This window comes from Erythrolamprus reginae, chromosome 10 (assembly GCF_031021105.1).
Source record: "Erythrolamprus reginae isolate rEryReg1 chromosome 10, rEryReg1.hap1, whole genome shotgun sequence".
Lineage (NCBI taxonomy): Eukaryota > Metazoa > Chordata > Lepidosauria > Squamata > Dipsadidae > Erythrolamprus > Erythrolamprus reginae.
This window is the reverse complement of record NC_091959.1, coordinates 49,903,744-49,925,929: the sequence shown is the minus strand read 5'-3', so window position 1 is coordinate 49,925,929 and position 22,186 is coordinate 49,903,744. Positions and strand designations below refer to the sequence as shown.

Sequence of the window (22,186 nt, the reverse complement as noted above, 5' to 3'; positions counted from 1 at the left end):
TCCCAAAAGAGGCCCACCCCCTCACCTTTTTTTTCCCAGGTAAGGAACTCAGCCAAGGCGGGAGTTGCCCCCACTTTATTTAAAAACACAAAGCCCCCCAAATTTGCCGGGAGGGGCCTGAGAGGGAGGGGCTGAGGAAGGCTAGCGAGAGACGGAGAAGCGGCTGGAGGAGTCCGAAGGGAGGGGCAGGACGCGCCGGTGGGCGAGGCACAGGGGGGGGCTCTCAATGGACACCTGGAGGTTGCCAAAATCTTTGGTGGGTGAGGAGCTGAAGCACGCGCCCCCCCCCCCCCTCACGTTCAGGCCCCCCTTGAGGCCGGCAAGAGTCTGCGCCCCCTTCAGGCAGGCTTTGGCAAAGGGGGCTGGGCTGCCCCCTTCGTGGCTGCAGAAGGCCACGTGCCCCCATCTTTGGGCTCAAAGCTTTGGCGAGTGAGCGGGAGAGCCCCCTCCCTGGCAGCAGAGGGCCATCGAGTGGCCAGGCCTGGGAGGGCCGGCCATCTGGCGCTTGCTTCCCGTGGGCGTCGTCCCGCTACTTTTCCAGCAGGGAGCGCTGGAGAGCCTCCTTCAGCTCCTGCTCCTCCTCCTCCTGCCTCCGCTGCTCCTGCTCCTCCTGCTCCTGGAGGGAGAGCGCCATGGCCAGCTGCAACTCCCGGTCAAAGGTGGAAGACCCCCGCAGGGGTGGGTGGCTCACGCCGCTTGCCAGGAGGCTCTCCTGCAGGGCCCTGCGCGGGAGAGGGGAGGAGCACCGTCTGACCGGGCGGGAGAGGAGGCCCCCAGAGGGAGGGGGGCTCCATAGGACTTGGGGGAGGGTCTCCTGGTGGACGGGGCAGGCAGCTGCCCGCGGGTGGAAGGAGGCAACCTGGAGCCAGGAGAGAGGGGGCTCTTGGCACCACCCATGCCTGCCCACCAGCCCATGGGGCCCTCGCTGGCCTGGGTGCAGCCCTGGGGGATCCTCCCCCCCTCCCCGGGCCTTACCTTTGATAGTGGAGGTGGGGGTCCTGGGCGTAGGAGGCATCCCCGTTCAAGGCTGGTCCCAAGAGCTCCTGGGAAGACACACGGGTGACAGGCAGCTCCCCCTCCCATCCTGCAGGGGGCGCTGTGGTCCCTGGGCTGACCCACCCCTCCTCCATGGGCTGCCTCCAGAGCAGCCAGGTGCCACCCCTAAACAGGCCTGCGCTCTTGGCTTTGAATGCCAAGCCCAGCCCAGTGGGTCCAATGGCCAGGCCTGGTGGGCCGTACTCTTGACCCTGTGCAGGACAGGGAGCAAAAGTCACCTGGCTGTGGCCGGACTCCATCAGGCTCTGCTGGATGGCAAACTGCATGATCTCATTGTCTTCGTCCTGGACGTGCAAATTCCGGCCATCGTCTTGGACCCGGTAGGATTTGGGGATCTCGAAGACGGAGGGGTCCACCACGAAGGGGGAGGCCGGGGCAGCTGCAGGGAGGGAGGGAGGGGGCTCCGATCAAGACACATCTGGGACTCCACAAAGAGGCTGCAGCTGTCCCCCCCCACCCCAGACGGCCTTCCCGTGTGTTCCCCCTCCCCCAGAGCAGCTCCCTCACCAGCGCCCCCACTGGGGCTCTCGGGGCCCTGCGGCGGGGCCTCGTCCAGGGTGCTGCAGCAGTTCACGCGCCCAAAGGTGATCCTGGCGTTCAGGATGTGGAACAGGGGGATTTCTGTGGGGAGGAGGAGGGAGGGGGGAGTGAGCAGCTTCCTGGCGCGTTCCGGGTATCGCAGCAGACCCCGGAGGCCGTACCGATTTTAACCGGGAAGCCAGGAGGGAAGTCCAAGGTGATGAAGTCCTTCAGCCGAGCGAAGTGGGCGCTGGTCCTGGCCATCAGGTCCACGATGGGGGAGACCTGCTCCACCAGCGAGAGCGGGAACTCTTCCGACATCCACAGGGTGGCTTTGAACCTGGGCAAGGAAGGCAGGGGGGCTGCCTGGGTGGGGGGCAGAATCCTTCGGGGGGGGGCTTATCCCTGTGGGACCTGCTCCTAAGGGCCTTTCCCCACCCCTAAGCCAGAGACACGGTGGGAGATTTTGGAAGGGAGAGCGGCTCCCTTGCAAACATGGAAAGAGAAATGGGGGCCACACTCACACACACACCCCAAATCCTCCCTCTTGCTGAGCGGGTGCTGGCTCTTCCTGGGGGTGGGGTGGGGGTAGAGAACCGGGGGAGCCAAAGGCTTTACTTCTGAGTCCGAATGGTCACTTCTTTGGGCCTGCCGATATCTCTGTCCTTCAACTCAAACTGGGGGTCGAAGTATTCCTCTGGCGTGATAGCGGTTGGGTTGTTGGTCGAGGCAAATTCTGTCGTCAGGTCCTGGGGAAAGGGCAAGGTGACTGCCCTCAGGGGCGGCTCCCTCCCCCCCCCCAGAAGCCCCCCCTCCCCCCGTCCTCTGGCTGAGAGCAGGAGGGGGGCAAGGGTGGGGCAGCCCTGGGAGACTCACCTGCTGGGCCCCGTATTCGTGCTCAATGGTGCCCAGGAAGGACTCCAGGGGGTTTCGGTCAGCTAGGAGGAGGGAGGGAGAGTGGCCAGTCAGCTCCAAGCTGCTCTCCGCCCCACAAGGACCCCCCCCTCCCCAGTCACCCCCAGCAAGGCGCCCACCTTTGTATCTTCTCTTCTCCTCCTCGGTCAAGTGCTCTGTCCGGATCCTGGTCACCACATTCACGTTGTTGGCCGTGAAGACCTGGAGGACGGAGCGAGCGGCTCACACCTGCCCCAAGCAGGGAATCCAGGAGGAGCGGGAGGGGCACAAGAGAGGACCCCAAGGGGAGCAGGCTGCCCGGGGGAAGGGAGGAGGAGGAGGAGGCTTCTCTCACCTTGGCCTCGTAGTCGTTCACCACTTCACTCCGCTCTGTCTTCCAGACCCAGAAGCCAGAGGTGTCCCTGCAAGGCAAACATCTGCTTCCAGGCCTCTGGGCTGCGGCCGTGCTCGGCCCAGGACCCTCCCGGTGCTCCCCAAGCCCCCTTTATCCCTCGGAGGGAGGAAGAGAGGCCCCTCTCGCGGGCCGTGGGCCAAGAGGCTCTCCTACCTCTCGAAGGCGATGTTCCTGGTGTCCAGGGAGGTGGTGAGGATGGGGGAGGTCAGCCGCCGCTCCACCTCCTTGTTCTTGGGGACCATGGAGTCCAGGGTCAGACGCTTGATCTGCTGCGTGATCTCAAAGCGTTCGGCCGCCACCACTTGGTCATCGTGATTAACCTCAATCAGCTCAGCCCAGTGCCCGGTATCTGGAAAGCCAGGCGCAGAGGGCTGGTAAAGAGGGGCAGGGTCCTTTCCCCCCTCCCTCCCCTCCCCATGGAGCCCTGGCCCTGCCTCACCTTCCCCTCTGAAAATCAGGCTGCGCCTCCCTCGCTCCCAGCTCATGTTCTCAAAGCCCAGCAAGGTGATGTCCACGCGCAGCTTTGCCCCACTCTTCCAGATGCGGCAGACGTCACTGGGGCAAACTCTGGACACCAGTGGGACTGTGGGGAGAGGGAACGGGGGTGGGGGGGCAGAAGAGCTAAGAGACCCCTGCGGGCCACAGGAATCCACACAATCCACAAGATGAACACCATTATTATTATTATTATTATTATTATTATTATTATTATTATTATATGAAATGTATATGCCATGAGCCAGGCTGATTCAGACTCACCCCAGCTGGTGAATTCCCACTTCATCTCCACATAAAAATCTGGAGTCTATGGGGGGAGATGAGACAAGAATGAAAGGGGGAGGAGGAGGAGGAGGAAGCAGGACTGGGCTTGCAGTGAGCCCTCCAATTTGAGGCTGGGGCATTAAGGGGCAAGGACTCACGTCCATGGAATTTGGGGGGAGGGAAAGGTCGCTCAGGCCAGTGCAATGGCCGAGGGAGAGCCCGAGGGTGGGGCTTTCGGAGGGGAGGAAATCGCCCTCGCAACAAGGGCCGATCCCCGCTTAGGACACGGAGGCTGCCCGAAGGGTCTCCACCCAGCTGGCTTCTTCTGTCCTGCCCCTCCCTTTACCTCACTGATCTTCTGGAGCAATTCGGGGACCCCCCCGAGGGTCGTGGACGTCTGCTGGTAGTCCCGGTGCTGGAGGACCATGTGAACTATTTCCGGGTCGCCGGTGCTGATGGCCTCGTGCAAGACTGGCAGGGAGGGAAAGCGAGATGAGTGCGCGGAGGAGAGAGAGAGAGAGAGAGAGAGGCAGCGCTGCCCCCCCCTTCCACAGACTCCGGTTCCTCCTCTCACCTGTCCACCCCTGGCCGTTCTCCTTCGTGACGTCCGCCTTGTGCCGTAAGAGGACGCGGACAGACTCCACGTAGCCCAAGGAGACCGCCAGGTGCAGGAGGCTTCGCCCGCGAGGATCCTGCTGCTCGACATCCTGGGGAGAGGAGGGGGAGAGCTCTTCTGAGGACCCCTGGAGCCCCTTCACCAGGACACGGACGAGATGGTGACCGTTGGGCAGACACACCACGGGACCTGGGAAGCAGCTCCAGCCCTGCGGCGGCGTTGCTTCCCTCCGACACACAGACAGGCAAGCTCAGAGGTGGGGAAGCGTCCGGTGAGGCCCTTCCTCCTCCCTTGCCTTCCCTCTGCCAAGGGAGCAGGAGCAGGAGGAGGAGGGGGTCCCTTTCTCCATCGGTGGGGTGGGGGCGCTTGAGTGGGGTGTGGGGGGCGGTGAGCTCCCCTTCTTAACCAGTCTGGAATTTGGGGAGGGGGCGAAGGAGAAGCCGCTTCTCAGAGGGGGACCTGCTGGTTGGGGGGGCGGGGGGCCTCCTGCTGATCCCAGCCAGGCCCGGGGCCATGGGGGGGGGTCCAGCACGGGGGGAGGGTGTCAGGGGGTGCTGGGATGCGAGGCGCACAGAGACAATGATCGGACGTCCGGACGGCACGGATGCGAGCGCGGCCGGCATGCGAGGCCCGCGCCCCTTACCTCCGCCTCCGGCCACGCGCGGGGCGAGCTGAAAGAGAAGAGCACCTGCGGCTGAGGCCGAGCCCCGGCCCACCTGAGCGCCGCCCCCCCGCCCCGCCCCGCCCCCCGCGCTACCTGGCCCGGCAGAGCGGCCTCCAGCTGCCGGAAGTCGTTCCGCCAGACCAGCCGGTGAAGCGGGAACCGGGCGGCGGCGCTCATGCTGCGGCCCCGACTTCTACGCCGCCCGGCCCGCCATGGTCCAGCCGGCTCAACACCGACCCGCCTCTTGCCCGCCGCCACAGCCGGGCCCGGAAGAAGGGAGCTCCGCCCTGCGGCGCCGCTGCCCCTGACGCCCGCGGGGCCATCTTGGGTCAGGGCAGCCGCCATGTCGACCCAGGGCGCCGTCGGCCGCCGCGCCCCTCGGGGACCAATCGGTAAAGGGCGCCGTGGCTCCTCCTAGTGGCGGCCATGTTGAGCGAGGGCAGCCCTCAAGAAGCGTGTCCTGAGGAGACCCGGCAGGGGGCGTTTTTTTTCCGGGGGGGGGGTGGCAAATAGGGAACGCAGCGCCTTCTGGTTTCAGGGCACGTTGAGGACTAAACGGCGGCCAATTCATCCCACCGCTCCTTCCGGCGGCCTTCGTCGCAGGGAGAGCCGTGGAGCGGCGGTTCTGCCCGCTCTAGACATGGCCGCGCCTGCCTTCCTTCGCCCGGCGTCGGCATGTCGCCCGCAGCTCCTCTTCCTTTACACACACCCCCTCGCGCGACGTACGGAAGCGTCTTGGCGAATGACGCCGCTTGCGCAGCGAGGCGCGCCGGCGGCGTGCGCGTGCGCGGCCAGGCTGCTCAGTGACTGGCGGGGCGGAGGGCGACCTGCGGGCGGCGGCGGCGGAGACCCCGGCCCTCCCTGCCCGCCATGTCCAAGCGGCTGCGGAGCAGCGACGTCTGCGCGGATTGCAGCGCCGCCGGTAGGGCCCATGGGGGGGGAGGGGAGACCGGGGGCAGAGCGGCCCGAGGGCCACACGGGGGGCGGGGCCTACCCAGCCGAGGGGGGAGGGGCCTAAGAGACCCCTCCCGTGAGGGTCCCGCTCTGGGGGGTGGGGGGTCCGGCGGGGGTGGCGGCGTCCGACGCTCGTGCGGCTTCTCCCCCGGCAGAGCCGAGCTGGGCCTCCGTCAACCGCGGCGTCCTGCTGTGCGATGAGTGTTGCAGCGTCCACCGCAGCCTCGGCCGCCACATCTCCCAGGTGCGGCACCTGAAGCACACGCCCTGGCCCGCCACCCTCCTGCAGGTACCGCCGGCGGGGGAGAGGGGGCCGGGCAGAGCTGGAATCCCCCCCTCCCCTTCCCCCCCCCCCACTCCGGGTGCCTTGATGAGATGGAGAACCGGGGCTTGCCAGCATTTCCTGCCCCCCCGGGAGGAGGAAGAGGGCTCCGTGGTTTGGGCCCAGCCAGGCCCTGGTTCCCTTCTCAGTGGGAGCCCCTTCAGGGGTGGGGGGGTGGGGTGGAGGTTCTCTGGGCCTGGCACCAAACAATTGAGGATGAAGTCATGTGTTGCCATGGGCTTTGTGTCTTAAGGTGAAAGGCCTTTCAGCCAGTGTTTCCCAACCTTGGCCGCTTGAAGATATTTGGACTTCAACTCCCAGAATCCCCCAGCCAAGGTTGGGAAACACTGCTTTAAGCAACCCAGTCTGTAAGGTTCCTGGCTCCGGCCAAAGGAAACGGGCTTTGGTCAAGCGATGCCATTCAGACTGCTCCGGTTTGCAAAAAGCTCCAAGTGTGACCGAGCCACCAAAGAGGAGGAGGAGGAGGAGGAGGAGAGGCAGCTCCAGGGCTTTGGCTTCTGTTTTGCAGATGGTGGAAACTTTATACAACAATGGTGCTAATTCCATCTGGGAGCACTCCCTGCTGGACCCGGCCTCGGTCATGAGTGGACGGCGCAAAGCAAACCCTCAGGACAAAGTGCAGTAAGTGGAGCCAGGGCGGGAGACGCTCTTCAGCTGGGGAACAGCTCGCTTGGTCTCACTTTTAAACACACACACACACACACACCCTGCAAGGCCGCTATTGCCTTTTGTGCCTGGATTAAAGTTGAGTCTCCGCTCAGGGCGGCCACCCCTCCCGCAGCAACATCAGGGGATGCCCTGGAAATAAACACACTGGGGACGAGGAGCTTGGCCCGACCCCTTTCGTGATTGTCCATCTCTGCCTCCCCCGCGTGCTGCCCCCTCCTCTGCCTCCCGGGTCCTCTGCAGGAGTGGCCCCTCAGCTCCCGCGTTGCAGCCTTTTCCTCTTTCGTGTCCTGCAGCCCCAACAAGGCGGAATTCATTCGGGCCAAATACCAGATGCTGGCCTTCGTCCACCGCTTGCCCTGCCGAGACGACGACAGCGTGACCGCCAAAGACCTCAGCAAGGTAGGCTCTCCCCGGGCAGGTGGCGGGAGGGGCCCCCAGCGTCCGGCTCTTCCAGGCGCCCCCGTGCGTGGCTTCAGCTGACTGGTGGGGGCTCCGGGGGGGGATGACTGGTGAGGTCTGTCACGGCCCCTCTGGCCTTTGCTTCCAGCAACTCCACTCCAGCGTCCGGACGGGCAACCTGGAGACCTGCTTGCGGCTCCTCTCGTTGGGCGCCCAGGCCAACTTCTTCCACCCGGTGAGCGGGGGAGGGGGGCTGGCCTTGCTGCGGCCCTGGGCAGGCACGGGGTGGAGGGCGTGCGGCTGAGCCAGGCTCTCTTGGCCCTTGTGTAGGAGAAGGGGAACACCCCACTCCACGTGGCAGCCAAGACGGGGCAGGTCCTGCAGGCGGAGTTGCTGGCCGTGTACGGAGCTGACCCCGGCACCCCAGACTCCTGCGGGAAGACCCCTGTGGATTACGCAAGGTCAGCCCTCTTTGGCCAGGGGAGGGGCCCAGAGCAGAGCTCCCTCGGGATGGACTGCGGGGGGGGGGGGGGTCCCCAATTAAGAGCAGAGCTGGGCAGCCCCCCACCCGCTTTGCCCTCCCCAGGAGCCCCAGGGAGGTCTGAGTGCCCCTCTGCCCCCTTTTCCCACTAGGCAAGGAGGGCACCACGAGCTGGCCGAGCGCCTGGTGGAAATCCAGTACGAGCTGACCGACCGACTGGCGTTCTATCTCTGTGGCAGAAAACCAGGTAACTGGACGTCCTGGGTGGGCAGGTGTCCCCCTCCGCTGCCCACTTTTATCTCTCTCTGGCCCCCCGTCCAGGTGGGCAGCTTCCCTGCCCTGATGCCCTTTCGAAATCCTCCTTTCAGATCACAAAGGCAGGCAGCATTTTATCATACCTCAGATGGCAGACAGGTAAGAGACCAAGGCCAGGTGTTGGGGGTGTGAGGGGCAGGTAAAGGCTGGCGTCCTTCCCCCTTGGGAAGCAGGAAGAGGGAGGGTCTCCTCTGTAGTGGCTCCCTTTGCTCCTCTGCCCAGCTCTGCCCTCCCGGAGGGGGGGGGGGGGGCTCTGAAGGGCTCTTTGTTCCCGCAGCAGCTTGGACGTCTCGGCCCTGGCCAAAGCAGCCAAGAAGAAGCTCCAGTTGGTGAGTCTCCACTTGGGTCTGCCTTCCCCAGCTCCCCTCCCTTCCTGAGACCCCCAGCCGATGGCCGGTCTCGGGCCCCACTCTGGCAGGCCCAGCTTCCCCATTCAGCCTCTCCCTCCCTCCCTCTCCAGCTGAACAATCACCTGTTCGAAGAGCTGGCCATGGACGTCTACGACGAGGTGGACAGGCGGGAGACGGATGCAGGTGCTTCCCTCGGGCAGCCCCCCCCCTCCACACACACCCCCTTGCTTTTGCAGGGCTGGGGTCCAAATGGATCCCCGGGGGAAGGGCAGGAGCCTCGCGCCCCCCTGACCTCTCCCTCTGCTTGCACCGACAGTGTGGCTGGCGACCCAGAACCACAGCACCCTGGTCACCGAGACCACCGTGGTCCCCTTCCTCCCGGTCAACCCGGAGTATTCCTCAACCAGGAACCAGGTGCGGATCTGCCTTGGGTTCTGGCAGTTCCCGGGAGAAGCCAGCGCCCATTGGGGGGGTCGGGGGACACGGCCCCAGTCTTCCCATGCCGAGTTGCCCTTGGAAACGGGGTGGGGGTTCTAAACGGGAGGAGGGGCCGGAAGCGCCCACTGCCAGGAAAGGCTAGTTTGGGGGCAGCCTCCAATCTCTGTGGGAAGGAGCCCCACTTCCTGCCCCAAAGGCCTCTGGAGTGTTGAAGCCCCCCCCCCCCCCCCGTGTCTGCAGGGCAGGCAGAAACTGGCCCGCTTCAACGCCCACGAGTTCGCCACGCTGGTCATCGACATCCTGGGGGACGCCAAACGGAGGCAGCAGGGGAACCCCGTCCCAAGTGCCACAGGTGAGGGCCCCCCCACCAGAGCCCAGCTCTTGGGATGGTCCCCTGTAGGCAGCGGGAGGGGGGAGGGGGGGGAGAGAGAGGAGGGGCCTGGAGGGCAGAGGGGTCCCTGGGAGAAGGTGCAAAGAAGACCCCCCCCCCGGCCAAGGCCACCCTCAGCCCCCCCCACACGCATATTCTCTCTCTGCGCTCAGAAAACGTGGAGCTGGTCCTCAAGGCGGTCAACAGCCAGCAGGGCTTGGGGGGTCACGATGCCTCCGACCAGCCCGACTATGACAGCGTGGCCTCCGACGAAGAAGGCGACCTGGAAGGCAGTTCGGGGAAGGCCTCTCGGCAGAAGGTGGGTGGGGGCAAGGGCTCAGCCTTGGGGGGGGCGGAGGGGGGGCTTCCTCTGGGATCCTGGAGGGGGGGCCGCCCTCTTCCTTGCCCCCTCCACTGAGGCCTGGCTCCTTTGGGGCAGCCTCCCTCTCAGCAGAGAAAGCGTAGCCCCCTGGTAAAAGTGTGCCCCCTCCCCCTCTTTCCCCAGAGCCTGGACTCGGACCTGTCGGACGGCCCCATCTCGGCCCACGAATACCTGCAGGTGAAAAAGGCCCTGGTGGCTTCGGAGGCGAAAATCCAGCAGCTTTTGAAGGTGAACGTCAACTTGAGCGATGAGCTGAGGACCATGCAGAAGAAGGTAGCCCTGCCCTCCACCCCCGGCCTGTCCGGCCCCAGGCCGCTTGACCAGAGTCACCGGGGGCCTTTCTGCCCCCCCCGGCCCCCAGTAGAGTAGCCGTTTCCCCCTGGCGGGTGCAGCCCTAAGCTCTCACAGGCTGGGGATGATGGGGAAGGGGAGCGAGGCCGTCTAGGTAGTGGGCAGTGGTTTTAGCTTGGAACGGGATCCGAATTCTGACCCCCCCTCCTGCCTTTGGTGTCCCCAGGGCGGGTGGGGCGTGGTCACCTCTGCTCTTGCCCACCCTCCCCTCCCTCCCCTGAAAGGCCCGCAACACCTGGGCTCCTCCCTTCCTCTGGCTGGGCAGCTGTGGCCCTCTTTGGGGTTGGGCATTTAATCTGGCCCTCGGGAGCGCTTCCCCGAGTGCCCAGGCAGGGCTGGCAGCAGTTGCCAAAAAAGAGGAAACACAGCCAACCCACCCCCCCCCCCAGTTGAGATGGGGAACTTCAGGAAGTGCTTGGGGGGGGGGCTTCCTCTCTGCCCCCTGGCAGGCCCTGCCCTCCTCTTTTGCCAGGGAGAATGCAAGCACGGCCCCTCAGCCCCACACTTGGGGGGCTAGTTTGTGTATTCCAGATACGCAGAGAGGGGATTTGGGGAGTGGCCATTCCACACGCAAGCAGGAATCCACAGCCTTGCAGACCATCCGCCCATGGGGTTCTGCCGCTCCCCCCCCCCCCAGTTCTCAGCAGGGTTCTCTCCGTTGCCCCTGCCCACCTGGGTGGGAGGGGGCCCTGCCAGGGCTGTGGGCTCCTGGGTGGGAAGCGTCAGGACTGGGGTGTGAACCCTCTGGGCAGCTGGATTGAGCCCCAGGCCCTTGCCCCCCCCCCACTTGAAGGCCTGGAAGGAAGTGGGCTGTGTGTCCTCCCGCTCTGGCCGTCCACTCCGCCTCGTTTCCTCTTCCCCTGTGGCTTCGGCATTTCCACACTTCCCCTCCCGGCTGGCAACCCCCCCCTCGCGGTTGCACCCGGGTGCCTCCTTCGCTCAAGGAGTGTTGCTCAAGCCGCTGTCCCTCTTGGAGGAGGCCTCGTGGGAGCGGCTGAGCCCCGCCCGGCTGCCAGGCCCCCCTCCCTCCGCGCAGAGTGGGGGGGACGATTCCGCCTTTCCTTCCAGCTTCAGAGCCTGCAGAGCGAGAACAGCAGCCTCCGCCGGCAGGGCCCCCCCAGCGCCCCCCCAGCCCCGGCCGTCTCCGAGTACGCGGACGTGCCCTCCGCCCGACGCCCCTCCTTGCGCAGCAGCCGGCCCATGTCGATGTACGAGACGGGGTCCGCCCAGAAGCCCTACCTGCCCCTGACCGAAGCCCCCTACCCGGAGGAGCCCCTCGGCCCCCGGCTGCAGCTCTTCCATGTGAGTCAGGCTCCCTCGGCCCTTCTGGCGCTCGGCCCACTCCTCATCCTCTCCCCGGCCCTCTGCCAAGTCTGGGCTCCAGAGTCCCCAAGCCCACAAAACATGGGGGGTCTCTTTGGGGGGGGGGCTGGCAAGAGGCAGGAGGTGGCTGCGGCTGGCTGGGTGGGGTGGCAACTCTTTCTTTTCCTCTTCCCCATCTCCCCTCCCAGATGTGCCGGCTGGAGAAACAGAGCAGCTTGCCCGAGGGGGACTACGACAACACGGGCCCTGTGCTGGAGCTGGAGGAGGCGGGGTGAGGGCCCGGGCTCGGCTGACTGAAGGCTGGGAGTTCAGCCCAAGGGGGCCGGGGGGGGGCACGGAGCAGGCAGTCTGGGGACGCAGCGTGTGTCTTTTGGGCAGGCTCACGAGGAAGTCCAGGCATCGGAGCCTCCTTGGGCCAGAGGGCAAGGACCCCCAGGCCCACCCCAGGCCCCCCAGCTTCCCCAGCACCGAGGACGTGATTCGGAAGACGGAGCAGATCACCAAGAACATCCAGGAGCTGCTGAGGGCGGCCCAGGAGAGCAAGCACGAGAGGTGGGGCCTGGCCCAGGGGGGCGGGGAGGGAGGGGCTGGGGAGAGGGAGAGCCCCCTCCCCTCTGGAGACTCACCCGCCTCCTCTGCAGCTACGTCCCCTGCTCGGAGAGGATCCACCTGGCTGTGACGGAGATGGCCGCCCTCTTCCCCAAAGTGAGTGGGGCTTCCGGGGCAGGAAGGGGGGGGGTCCTGGACTGGGGAAGGCCGGGTGGGCCGAACCCTTCCGCCTCCCCTGCTTCCTTCCAGAAGCCTCTGTCGGAGCTGGTGCGCACCCCCCTGCGCCTGCTGACCTCCAGCGCCTTCCGCCTGTACTCCGAGTGCGCCAAGGCCCTCCCGCCTGAGTCCTGCTCCACCGCCGACGTCCAGCTGGTCACCCAGCAGGTCATCCAGTGCGCCTACGACATTGCCAAGGCGGCCAAGCAGCTGGTCACCATCACCACCAAAGAGAACGCCAACTGAGGGGGCTCCGCCTCGGCCGCCTCGGACACTGAGCTCAGGTCTCCAAGGGAAGGGAGCCCTTTTTACAGGAATATTTGAAGCGGTGCGTTGCCCGTTTTTTAAAGGAAACTCAGTATTAAATTTTTTTGCATGTTGTTTTTCTAAGAAAACTCTTTCCCAGGACTGTCGAGACCCCGCTGCCTTATTTGGTGCTCGTGTGGGCCGGCATGGAGTGCGCGTGCACTGGGAGTCCGCCTTCTTCCGTCAGCCGTCACATCGTCACCAGCTTGCAGGACTAATTTTTTTTTTTTGCTGCGGTGAGGAAGGGAGTTCGGACCCTGCGCCCTTTTTGTTACACCCGTTGTGAACGTGGACGTTCAGGGACTTGCTCTGGAATCCAGCTGTGCAGTTGCTTGGCACCATTGAACCACTAGAGGGCGACACCTCTTGAGATACAGGGAACCGTCACATGGACACCCCCCCACACACTTCCTGTTTAGTCTGCCTGGAGTCCCCCCACCCTCCCTCTGCTGGGGCCAAGGGGCAGCCCCCCCACTTCTCTGCTCCAGAGGGCAACATCTGAGGAAGAGCCAGGCAGGCCCATCCCACCCCCCACTCCCCCTCCCCTCTTGCTGGGTTTTCTGGAAAGTGCTTTTGCAAAAAAAGGCTCTGCCTTTTTTTGCATCGACTCCCCCGACATGGAAAGCTCCTGTCCCCTGCTCTTTTGTCCTTGTGTCTTTGTTTTGGGACCCCCTGCCTTTACCCATGATGGGCGCATGAGGGTCTTTTCTGGAGTGCACGCGGAAGGCCTGGCCAGGAGAGGGGGGAGCAGACCCCTCCCGGCCCCCCTGGCAGTTGGGAGTGTGTGCGTGGGAGGGGGGAGATGTCCAGGCAGCCCCCCCCTCCTGCTGGCCCTCTGCCTCTGTGCGAAGCATGAAGAAAGCACAAGGGCCAGTCAAGGCAAAGAGAGAAAAACAGAGCCTGGACGGTCCCTCAGGACACTCCCCTGCGGCCAGAGAGCAGTGGCCGGCTCTGCCGGACTGGCCTTGCTCAGGAGCCCCTGCAAGAGTGGGGCACCCTTCAGATCCCCCCACCTCCATTTTGAAGCCACAACCGAGTGAGGACTCCGTGCCGTGTGTGTGAGTGTGTGCATATGTAAATCTTACGTGTATAAAAAAAACCAAGTGCCATAACACCTGGAATCCTGGCCTCTCATTGCGGCTCTTTTCAAAAAGCCTTGTGCCGTTTGGGGGGGGCGGGGGTGGAAGCGGGGGGGACAGAAATAGAAGAATCTTTGCATCGCCCGCCCTTGCCCTCAGCCTTTCTGGTCCGCACCCGGCCAGAGGGACCCAATGAAAAAAGAAAAGTAGCACTTTATTGACCTTACGAACACCCCTCTTCCATCCCCTCCGCATCCCCTCTTCCGTCCTGCCTTGGCAGGGGCGACAACCACCGGCCAGCAGCTGCTCCTTCAAGGGCGGGGGAGGCGGGAAGACCACTCCTGGGGGGAGCCAGCCCAGGTGGTCAGTGCAGCAGGAAGCAGCAGAGGGCCCAGGCTCCTCTTCAGCTCCAGGCAGCTTTGGGGCAGCGGTGGCCCTAGAAGGAGAGAGGGAGGTTGGGCGGAGGAGGCCAGTCACCAGTCACCCACCCTCGAGGGCCTGTAGCACTTGGTCAGTCCTGGCTGTCCGGGGGGGGGGTAGCGGCTCCCACCTGGTTGTGATGGCCAGCCTCCACCATGCGCTTGACCTCCAGCTCCTCCAGCTGCCGGTGCCGCTCTTCTTGCTGCTGGGCCTCCGTGGCCGCCTCCTGCTCGTGCCGGAGCTCCTCCTCCTGCTGGCACTGCCGCTCTGTGAGCTGGAGGGGGAGGGGGAGGGAGTCAGCGTGGGAGGGAGGGGGAGGCACCTCCAGGCCCCCACCTGCCCCTCCCCCGGGAGCCCCACCTGGGCCTGCAGCTCCTGCTTGCGTGTGGTTCTGCGCTCAGCCGCCGCCTCCTGTTCCCGCTGCGTCCACTGCCTGGCCTCTTCCAGCTGCTGGATCAGCTGCTCCCGGGCCCTGACCGACTCCTGCTGGGCCTGGCGGTTGTGCCACATCTTCCGCTGGATCTGCTGCTCCCGCTCGGCCAGGACCTGGTGGGAAGGAGCCACAGACCGGGGGGAGGGGGGGAGGATTGGAGCTGAGACCCGGCCCTCCTTTGCTTCGGGAGAGCAGCCCCCCACGCCCTCTAAGTCCCCTCCTCACCTCCGCCATGAGCCTGTCGCGGGCCTTCCGCTCTTTCCGCCACTCCGCCTCTCGCTTCTCCCAGACCTGCCTGGCTTCCTCCCTGGGGGGGGGGGAGGGAAAGACAGGACAGAGGTACCCACTGCCCAGCAACAGCCCCAGCCCTCCCGCGTGCGCTGAGCGCCTCTAAGGCCTTGGAGGGGAGGGTCCTGGCTCCCGTCCTGAGCCCTCCTTCACCTGAAGAGGGTCTCCAGCTCCGCCTCGCGTTCCCTTTCCAGCTGCAGCTGTTCTTCGATGACCGCTCTCATCCAGGCCACAGCGGCCACGGCTTCCTCCCGCCGGGCGGAGTGCAGGTGCTCCTGCTCCTCCTCCTTCTCGGACAGCGCCAGGAGGATCCGCCGGTCCTTCTCCTGCAGACACAGAGCCCAGGAAGCCTTCGCCTCCCTCGTCTTTGGGGGGGGAGACCACTCCCGCAGGCAGGGCCCCTCCCAGCCCCGTCAGCAGCTGCCCCTGGTGTGGGAGAAGCTTACCAGCTCTTCCTGGACCTGCTGGGCCCGTTTCCTCAGCTGGGCCTGGACCTGGTGCTTCAGAAAGCGTCTGGGGAAAGACGGGGCCACGGAATGAGGGGGCAGGCACCCCTGAGAGCAACCTGGGGGACCAGCAGCCCCCCAAAAAGCTCTCCACGTCCCAGCAGAGCCCAAGACTCTGCGAACAGCACGGCTGACCGGGCCTAGCAGCCGCTCCAGAAAGGGCGGAGCAGAATTCTGCAAGAATAGACGGGGGGAGCCATCGGCCAATTCCCCCCCCTTGACCCCATCGTGTTCTCTGTCTGGGCCCTGGATCCCAACCCTTTGGCTGCCCCCTCCTCCCAGAGCCCCTGGAGGGAAGCTCCCCACCCCCGCCCCGTGACCTACCCAAGCTCCGCCTTCTTCCGCTGCTCCTCCTCCAGCTTCCGCTGGGCTTCCAGGGCCTGCAGCTCCCAATGCTGCTTCATCAGGCCCTCCTCCTCCTCCTTCAGCCGGGTGGCCTGGCCAAGAGAGAGAGAGTGGGGGGGGCAGAGAGTTCCCCCTCGGTCCATGGCTGCCTCGGCTGCCTCTACAACCCCTTCCCCCTCAGCCCAGGTGGGGGGGGGGCAGATGGGCCCAGGAATCCTAATGGGGCAGAAGCTGCAGGCTGCTCCCCCCCCTTGATGCTCCGGGAGGGAGGGGGCCGCTCAGTGGGCTCTCGGAGGACCCGCCCTTCGCGCACCTGGCCGTCCCTCAGCTGGAGCTCCGCCATCTGCTGCCGCAGGACCTCCGCCCGCTTCTCCTCCGCCCGCCTCCTGCGCTGCTGCTCCTCCTCCAGCCGCGCCAGGGCCTCCCGGCGGGCTCTCTCGTACTGGTTCTCGCAGCGGGCTTCCTGCTCCTGATCAGCTGCTTCTCGCTGGATTGGGAGGAAGGCAAAGCAGGCGTGAAGCCTCCGTGTCCCCCCTTGTCCTGGGAAGGGGCAGAGGGGGGGGGGGCAGGTGCACCTACCTGGTGCTTCAGGGCCAGCTGGTCCCCCCAGGCCTCCACCACCTGCTTCTTCTGCAGCTCTGAGCTCACCTGAAGGCCAGCAGAGACAAACAGCCGGTCACTGTCTCTTCTCGGTGGGGGCCTTCCCCACCCCCTCCGCCCCCCAAGAGCCCCCCCCCACGCTCCCCACCTCTCGGAGCTTGGCGCTGCTCTTCCGCCAGCAGTCGTGGAGACGCTCTTCCGCCACCTGCGAGCCAAGGGCAGGACAGGGGTCACTCAGGCCCACCGGAGGGGGAGGCCCCCATCCCACGCGCCCCCCTCGGACCGAGGCCCGACCTGCTTCCGCCGCTCCTCCCGGGCCGAGCGCAGCGCCTGGCTCCGCTGCCGCTTCTCCTCCAGCTCGGACGCCCCGCCGGCGCGCAGCCCCCGCAGCTCGGCCGCCAGACCCTCGCGCTCCCGCCACAGCAGCTCCCGCAGCCGCCGCCGCCGCCGCTCCAGGCCCGCCGCCGCCTCCGCCTCCAGCCGCTCCCGCCCGTGAGCCTCCATGCTGCGGCCGGAGAAGGAGGAGAAGGGAGTGGAGGGGGGCGTCTTCCCCCCCCCCCGCCTCGCCCCCCCCTCACGACGACCCCCCGACCCCGCTCACCTCTGCTGGAAGGAGCGGCGGGAGCTCCACTCGGCCTGTTTGCGGCTGTGCAGCCCGGACTGCTGGAAGGAGCGGCTGTAGAGGTCCCACTGCCGGCGCAGACGGGCCTCCTGCTCCCGCCGCCGCACCAGCTGGAGCTCCATTGCGCGGCACCGGCTGCCCCAGAACGGCGGGGGGGCGGGCACGGCCATGGCTGGGGGGGAGGGAGGGAGGCGCGGTGACGTCACTCCGAGGCCCGGCCGCGCGTCCTGACGTCACCCGCTCCGCCGCTACGGGACCCTTCCGACGCCTCCGACAGGAGCTCCGACGCCGCCTCCGTTCGAACGCTCAACGGCCCAGCTCCTTCCGGCGCCGCCGGTCGTCTCCATGGCAGCGCTTCCGGTCGCTCTACAGGGGCCGCCGAGGGACAAGAGGCCCCGTATCGCGCAAGGGGGCGGAGCCTAGCTGGGGCTCACAGAGCCAAGAAACAGAGGCGCCTCCGGGGCTCAGGGCGGGCGGCTTCCGGGCGCCGTTTTCGGGATGGACTGAAGGAGCAGCCGCAGCGCCCGAGGAGCCTCCGCTCCCGTCTGGAAGTCTGGGGCCAAGGCGGGCGGGCTTCACAGCAGCCCTGCAGGGCGGCCCGGCTCAGGCTTTGGCCCCTCCCGGCGGGGGCTTCGGAGCGGAGAGCCGGACTGCCGCGCCCATCATCCCCGGCCGGGCCGAGGGAAGCCGAAGCTGTGGCCGCCGCTGCAGAGTTTCGTGGGAGCCGTCGAGACCACCGCGCTCTGCACATGGGCCGAGGCAGCGCCGCCCGGACTCTGCCCCCCGCCCCGCCCAGGCCGCGCTCGCCGGTAGACTGGGCTGGGCGTCCCGCCCCCCTCCCTCCCTCCCTCCCTCCCCCGGGGGCGGCGATGGCGGCTCCACCCCGACGAGAACCGCTGTGCTGCCGACGGGCCCGGGGGACGGCTGGGCTCCCGCCATGGCGCTGCTGCTGGAGTACGAATTCCGGACGCTGCCGGCCGACAAGCAGATCGACACGGCGCCCTTCCTGGAGGCCGTCGCGCACCTCCCGCCCTTCTTCGGTCAGCGCCCGGGGGGGGAGAGGGGTCGGGGGGGTCTGGCCGGGGGCCCAACCGCCCTGCAGGGGAGGCTCTCGGGGGCCGCGTCCAGCCCGGCTCTTCCCGGCGCCCGGAGCGGAGAATCCCGCAAGCCCCTTGCCACGCGCCCCTTCAGCCCCGACCGTCCGCGGGGCTTCCGCTGAGATCCCGGCCGGGCCGCCAAGCCCTCCGCCCCGCTGCCTGCCTTGTCCCCGGGAGGCCCGGCTCGGTTACCCCGGGGCGGCTTTGGGCCAAGCGGCGGAGCTTCTCGGGGTGGCCGGAGGGGCCGAAGTCCTGAGCCTCCGCGATCCCTTTGGTTTCCCTGCGGGGTTCCTTCTCTTGGACTCTCTGGGCGCGGGACGAGGTGGCTGAGAGATGGTCCTCACGTGAAGCCCGGCCTTCCCTGGGGGGCCCCTCCGTCTCTCGCGGGCATCTTCTTCCCGGACAGATCCGCGCCCCGAAGCAGGCGGGAGGAGGTGGATGGGGGGGGCAGCCAAGAGAGGGTGGAAACGGGACCCCTGGGCTCTCAGCTCGGCAGAGGTTTCCACAATGCCCGTAACCGACACCGATAGGAACCGGGCCAGGTCTCCTTGGCACCCAACAAAGGCTGGAGAGGCCAAAGAAGAGGCCCTGTGGCTGCGGGAGGGGGGGGCCTTCCCAGGGGGCCTCCAAGAAAAGGGGGTGGGCCTTTAGTTGGGGGGGGATGAAAACTGACTTCCTTGGAGGAACAAAGCACCTGGGACTCCTGTGGGGGGAGGGGCACACTGAGGATCCTGGGCACCTGGACATTCCTCCCTTCCCTGCAATGGCCCCGGTAGAAAAATGGACACTCCATGGACAGGAGCAGCCTACCAGGGAAGACTGGGCACTTGGACTAGACATGGCGGACTCATTCAGGGCCTCCTTAGGTTGGCCCCCCAACTCCTTCATTAAGGGCCCCTTCCAGGCTTTTCTGGGGGCTCCAGGAGCTGCAGAACTGGGGAATGGTGCCTGAATCCCTGGGGGCTTCTTGAGTTAGCCCCCCTCACACAAAGCTGCAGAAGGGGGGCTGGATGGCAGGTCTTCCAAGGGGGCTTCTTGCAAGTCCAACTCTCTTGTGCTTGAAAGCTGGGCACCCACTGGGGGAGCTTTGCCGCCCCTGCTAAGAGCTGAGCAGCCTGTTTTTCTGCTGGCAGGGAGTGCCAGGAGCCCAGGCCTGCTCATCGCCCCCCCTTCTCCCCCCCCCCGTGAGAAAAGCTTGCAGGGCCTGCCCGGTGGTGCCAGCCTATCCCTTCTCCCTTGTGCAAGGCTCAGGGGGCGGATTGCCTCACTCTGGCTCAGCCTCCCCCCTCCGGATAGGCATGGGCATCCAGGTCCTCCCAGCCCCCAGACGGGAGGGGAGGGGCCCTGGCGGGGGTGGGAAGCCCTGCTGAGTGGCTGCCCGGAGGCCCTCTGCCATTCTGCCATTCCCGGAAGCCCCAGGGGGGGAACCGGAAGAACAGGAAGAACCTGTTGCTGGGGGATCTGGAGGAAGAGGCAGCCGTGCCCCGAGGGGGGTGGGGGCGTGTGGTGGAACAGGCCTCCCCAGCCCCCCCCCTCCAGACACTGAGCTGCAGCTTTTTTCTCCAGGCCCAAAGCTCTGAGCCAGCGGACGGAGGCGTCTTGGGGAACCTCCTCTTGCCTTCTGGCTGGCAAACTGCTTCCCTTCGCTTGGCCCTGCTGCCCCTACACACACACACACACACACCCTGCTAGCATCCCTCCCCCCAGGAAGCACACTGTGGGCGTGGGGCTCCCTGGGGCTCCGGGTCCTTCGGCCTTTGCATGGCAACGTGGGGGCTGAATGGCTGAGAATCCACCAGGTGCCCTATTGCACAAGCGGAAGGCATCCTTTCCAGCCTGTCAATTTGAATGAACGATACAACGTTTATGTGTCTTAAGAGGAAAAAAGTAACCCAACTCTCTCTCTCACGCACGCACACACCCCTTCAACACTCCTGGAAGAGAAAGGCATGTCTCCAAGGCCACTCCCCCAAAGACTGACAGGATGGGGGGGCTGTTTTGAAGCCCCCCAGCCTCTCAGGAAAGGCCGCATATGGGGAGGTGGGTGCAAGGCTTAAAGGCACCAATTTCTGACCCCACAGCCTTCTTCTCTGTGGCTCCATCCTCCTGTGTCTCGCAACATCCCTGCAGTGTAGGTCAAGCCTAAGGGAGCAGGAGAGGGCAAGAGGGAGGGCTGAGCTCCTAAGGGTCATCTAGCCTCACTCCCCCACTTCCTCCCTGAGGATGCCCAACTGTGGGGAAATGCCACTCAATTAAATCCTCCCCAACATCCAGATGTGACCCCTCCCTGTCTGAAGATGCTCCTTCTCCCTGGAGCATTCTGGGGTGGGGGGGTTCCTCTTCCCTCCCCTGCTTTTGTCTGGTGGGGGGCTGGGCTCTTTTCCTGTCTGAAGTGGCCCCCCTGCTGCCCACCCGCCGGGTCCTGGGTGCCCCTTGGCAGGCTAGATGGGGGGGGTCCCACCACTGCCGAATCCAGAGCCCCCCCAACCTTTGCTCTCTCCTCCGCAGACTGCCTGGGCGCCCCGATCGTCTACGCCCCCGTGAAAGCTGATCTCTCGGGGAACATTAAGGTAGGGGAGGGGTCTGAGGGGAGGGGCCGCTGGGCCTGGGGCTTTGACCAGACTAGCCTCCACCTGCGGCTAGGGGGGCTTGCAAATCTGGGTGCTGTGTGAGGGCAGCTCATGGACAGGGCTTCGGCTGTATAAGAAGCAGGATCTGGGGGGGGCTGCACCCCCTGAACCACCCCCAGGGTCAAACGCATGTTTCTGTTCCTTTCAGAAAATCCGGGCGGTTTACGAATCGAACCCGACCAAGTTCAAGACCCTCCAGAACATCTTGGAAGCGGAGAAGGAAATGTATGGGTCGGAGTGGCCGAAAGTGGGGGCCACCTTGGCCCTCATGTGGCTGAAGAGGTGAGGGGGGGGTGGCCAGAAAGCCAGCTCTGTTCCTGAGGGGGGCAGCTCAAGGGTGGGAGGGCCTGGGCATCCTCTCAGAAGCCTTTCTCCTCCCCCCTTCTCTCCCCCCCCCCGGCAGGGGACTGAGGTTCATCCAGACGCTGCTGCAGAGCCTCTGCGATGGGGAGCAGGACAAGGAGAACCCCAACCTCATCCGCGTGAATGCCACCAAGGCCTACGAACTGGCCCTGCGGAAGTACCACGGCTGGATCCTGCAGAAGCTGTTCCTGGTGAGCCCCCCGGGGGCAGGGGGTCCTCCAGCAGAGAGCCCGCCCACCTGGGGAGCTTGTGGGGGAGCTTGTGGGGGAGGCTGGGGGGTGGAGGGAGGCAACACCCCTGCCTGCACTGCCCCCCTTCTGCAAGGACGGGTGGGGTGGGGTTCTTGCGCTGGCCCTACATTTGCGGGTGGGACATTTGGCCAAGGCAGGAAAGGCAAAGGTGCCGGGGGTCCCATGACCGGCCTTCCTCCCCCCCCAGGGCTCCGTCTACGCTCTGCCCTACAAGTCGGACTTGCTGAAGGCCCTGGAGAAAGGCCAGGAGGTCAAGGAGGAGGAGACCTTTGAGAAGGTCCACCAGTTCTTGTCCAAGGCCACCCCCATCCTCGACACCATCTACGAGATGTACATGAAAATGAACGCGGAGCTGAACTACAAAGCTTGACCCCCCCACACCAGGCCCTCCCCTCCCTCCTTGGCCTCCCCCCTCCCCTCTGCAGCCCACCAAGTGCCTTCCGGCCCTCGAGGTCACCTGGACTCAAGATCTGCAGCACTTCTAGGAGGCCAAGCGGCCACAGAAAGGGCTCTCCTCTCTGGCCCAGGCTGATGGGCTTTGATGTTCTTTTGTGGACTTTCTCTAACGGCCTTCCTGCTTCTAGGGACACAAGGGAGGGGGGGGGTAGCAGCCCCGCCCTGCCCACTGAGGCTGCCGGCCAGGGAGAACCTGTCTTCCGCAGAGCCGTGGGCAGACGCCGGTCGGGCCCCAGGACTGGCTAGTGGCCAAGCGTCCCAGTGGCCATGCCAGGAGGGCGCGTCAAGCAGGGAAGCCTCGTCTTGGGGACCTTCACCCCTCGGGAGGCGGCTTCCTGGCCGTGGGGCCTTGGTGGGCTTCCTCTGGGTGGCCTTTGACCTTCTCTGCTCCCCTGACGACATCCCGGCCGATTTCTGGAGAGTGAAACCAGCCCGGCACGACCGGTCAGTGACTTTTCAGAGCGACTCTTGCGGTGAATGTCCAGGAGGCCCCTTTGCACAGTGGATTTCTTCAGGGAGCTGGACATTTTCTGTCATTTTCTGGGGCATGGAAACCTATGTCCAGCCTTAGTGGTGTTGCTGCTGCTTGATGCCTTCCGTGGAGGGTTTTAAATTAAAGTTTTGTGAGAGAGATGGTGCAACTTCTTCTGCTTTGCCCAAGGGAGACTCGGTGGGTGGGGCATCTCTAGCACTCTGGCTGGGGGTTATGGGGGAGGTCGAGTGG

General features: G+C 65.7%; 4 protein-coding genes across 12 annotated transcripts; 2 read left to right on the top strand and 2 right to left on the bottom strand.

Moving 5' to 3' along the window:
* Nucleotides 1-59: 59 nt before the first annotated feature.
* On the bottom strand, nt 60-5,634 carry ANKRD13A (ankyrin repeat domain 13A). Of its 2 annotated transcripts, XM_070763379.1 has the most exons (16): nt 5,020-5,223; nt 4,906-4,933; nt 4,221-4,353; nt 3,993-4,117; nt 3,644-3,689; nt 3,324-3,467; nt 3,038-3,233; nt 2,825-2,891; nt 2,610-2,691; nt 2,452-2,513; nt 2,194-2,324; nt 1,758-1,915; nt 1,564-1,677; nt 1,275-1,435; nt 976-1,043; nt 60-722 (listed from the first exon to the last, which is right to left on the bottom strand). In XM_070763379.1, exons 4-16 carry the CDS (start codon nt 4,071-4,073, stop codon nt 530-532), a joined length of 1,503 nt encoding a protein of 500 aa, XP_070619480.1. In that variant the 5' UTR covers nt 4,074-4,117; nt 4,221-4,353; nt 4,906-4,933; nt 5,020-5,223; the 3' UTR covers nt 60-529. The 2 variants fall into 2 exon arrangements, with proteins under 2 accessions (XP_070619480.1, XP_070619479.1); XM_070763378.1 differs by lacking the exon at nt 4,906-4,933 and having other exon boundaries at nt 5,020-5,634.
* Nucleotides 5,255-13,484, top strand: GIT2 (GIT ArfGAP 2). Of its 8 annotated transcripts, none has more exons than XM_070763373.1 (19): nt 5,255-5,318; nt 6,036-6,169; nt 6,732-6,844; nt 7,186-7,291; nt 7,440-7,526; nt 7,622-7,752; nt 7,925-8,019; nt 8,141-8,186; nt 8,368-8,416; nt 8,548-8,620; nt 8,754-8,851; nt 9,116-9,227; nt 9,419-9,564; nt 9,751-9,855; nt 11,047-11,280; nt 11,490-11,572; nt 11,680-11,853; nt 11,943-12,006; nt 12,100-13,484. In XM_070763373.1, the coding sequence occupies exons 1-19, from the start codon at nt 5,270-5,272 to the stop codon at nt 12,310-12,312; spliced, it is 2,112 nt and encodes a 703-aa protein (XP_070619474.1). In that variant the 5' UTR covers nt 5,255-5,269; the 3' UTR covers nt 12,313-13,484. The 8 variants fall into 8 exon arrangements, with proteins under 8 accessions (XP_070619474.1, XP_070619472.1, XP_070619473.1 ...); XM_070763371.1 differs by having other exon boundaries at nt 9,751-9,900; XM_070763372.1 differs by having other exon boundaries at nt 8,365-8,416.
* Nucleotides 13,485-13,644: 160 nt separating this feature from the next.
* TCHP (trichoplein keratin filament binding) lies at nt 13,645-17,446 on the bottom strand. Its single transcript, XM_070763384.1, has 12 exons — nt 16,645-17,446; nt 16,338-16,548; nt 16,192-16,248; nt 16,023-16,091; nt 15,757-15,930; nt 15,423-15,535; nt 15,039-15,105; nt 14,746-14,918; nt 14,530-14,611; nt 14,232-14,417; nt 14,002-14,145; nt 13,645-13,887 (listed from the first exon to the last, which is right to left on the bottom strand). Exons 1-12 carry the CDS (start codon nt 16,833-16,835, stop codon nt 13,855-13,857), a joined length of 1,500 nt encoding a protein of 499 aa, XP_070619485.1. The 5' UTR covers nt 16,836-17,446; the 3' UTR covers nt 13,645-13,854.
* On the top strand, nt 17,085-22,093 carry GLTP (glycolipid transfer protein). The gene is made up of 5 exons (XM_070763385.1): nt 17,085-17,705; nt 20,271-20,332; nt 20,541-20,674; nt 20,796-20,946; nt 21,194-22,093. The coding sequence occupies exons 1-5, from the start codon at nt 17,603-17,605 to the stop codon at nt 21,374-21,376; spliced, it is 633 nt and encodes a 210-aa protein (XP_070619486.1). The 5' UTR covers nt 17,085-17,602; the 3' UTR covers nt 21,377-22,093.
* The last annotated feature ends 93 nt before the right edge of the window (nt 22,094-22,186 follow it).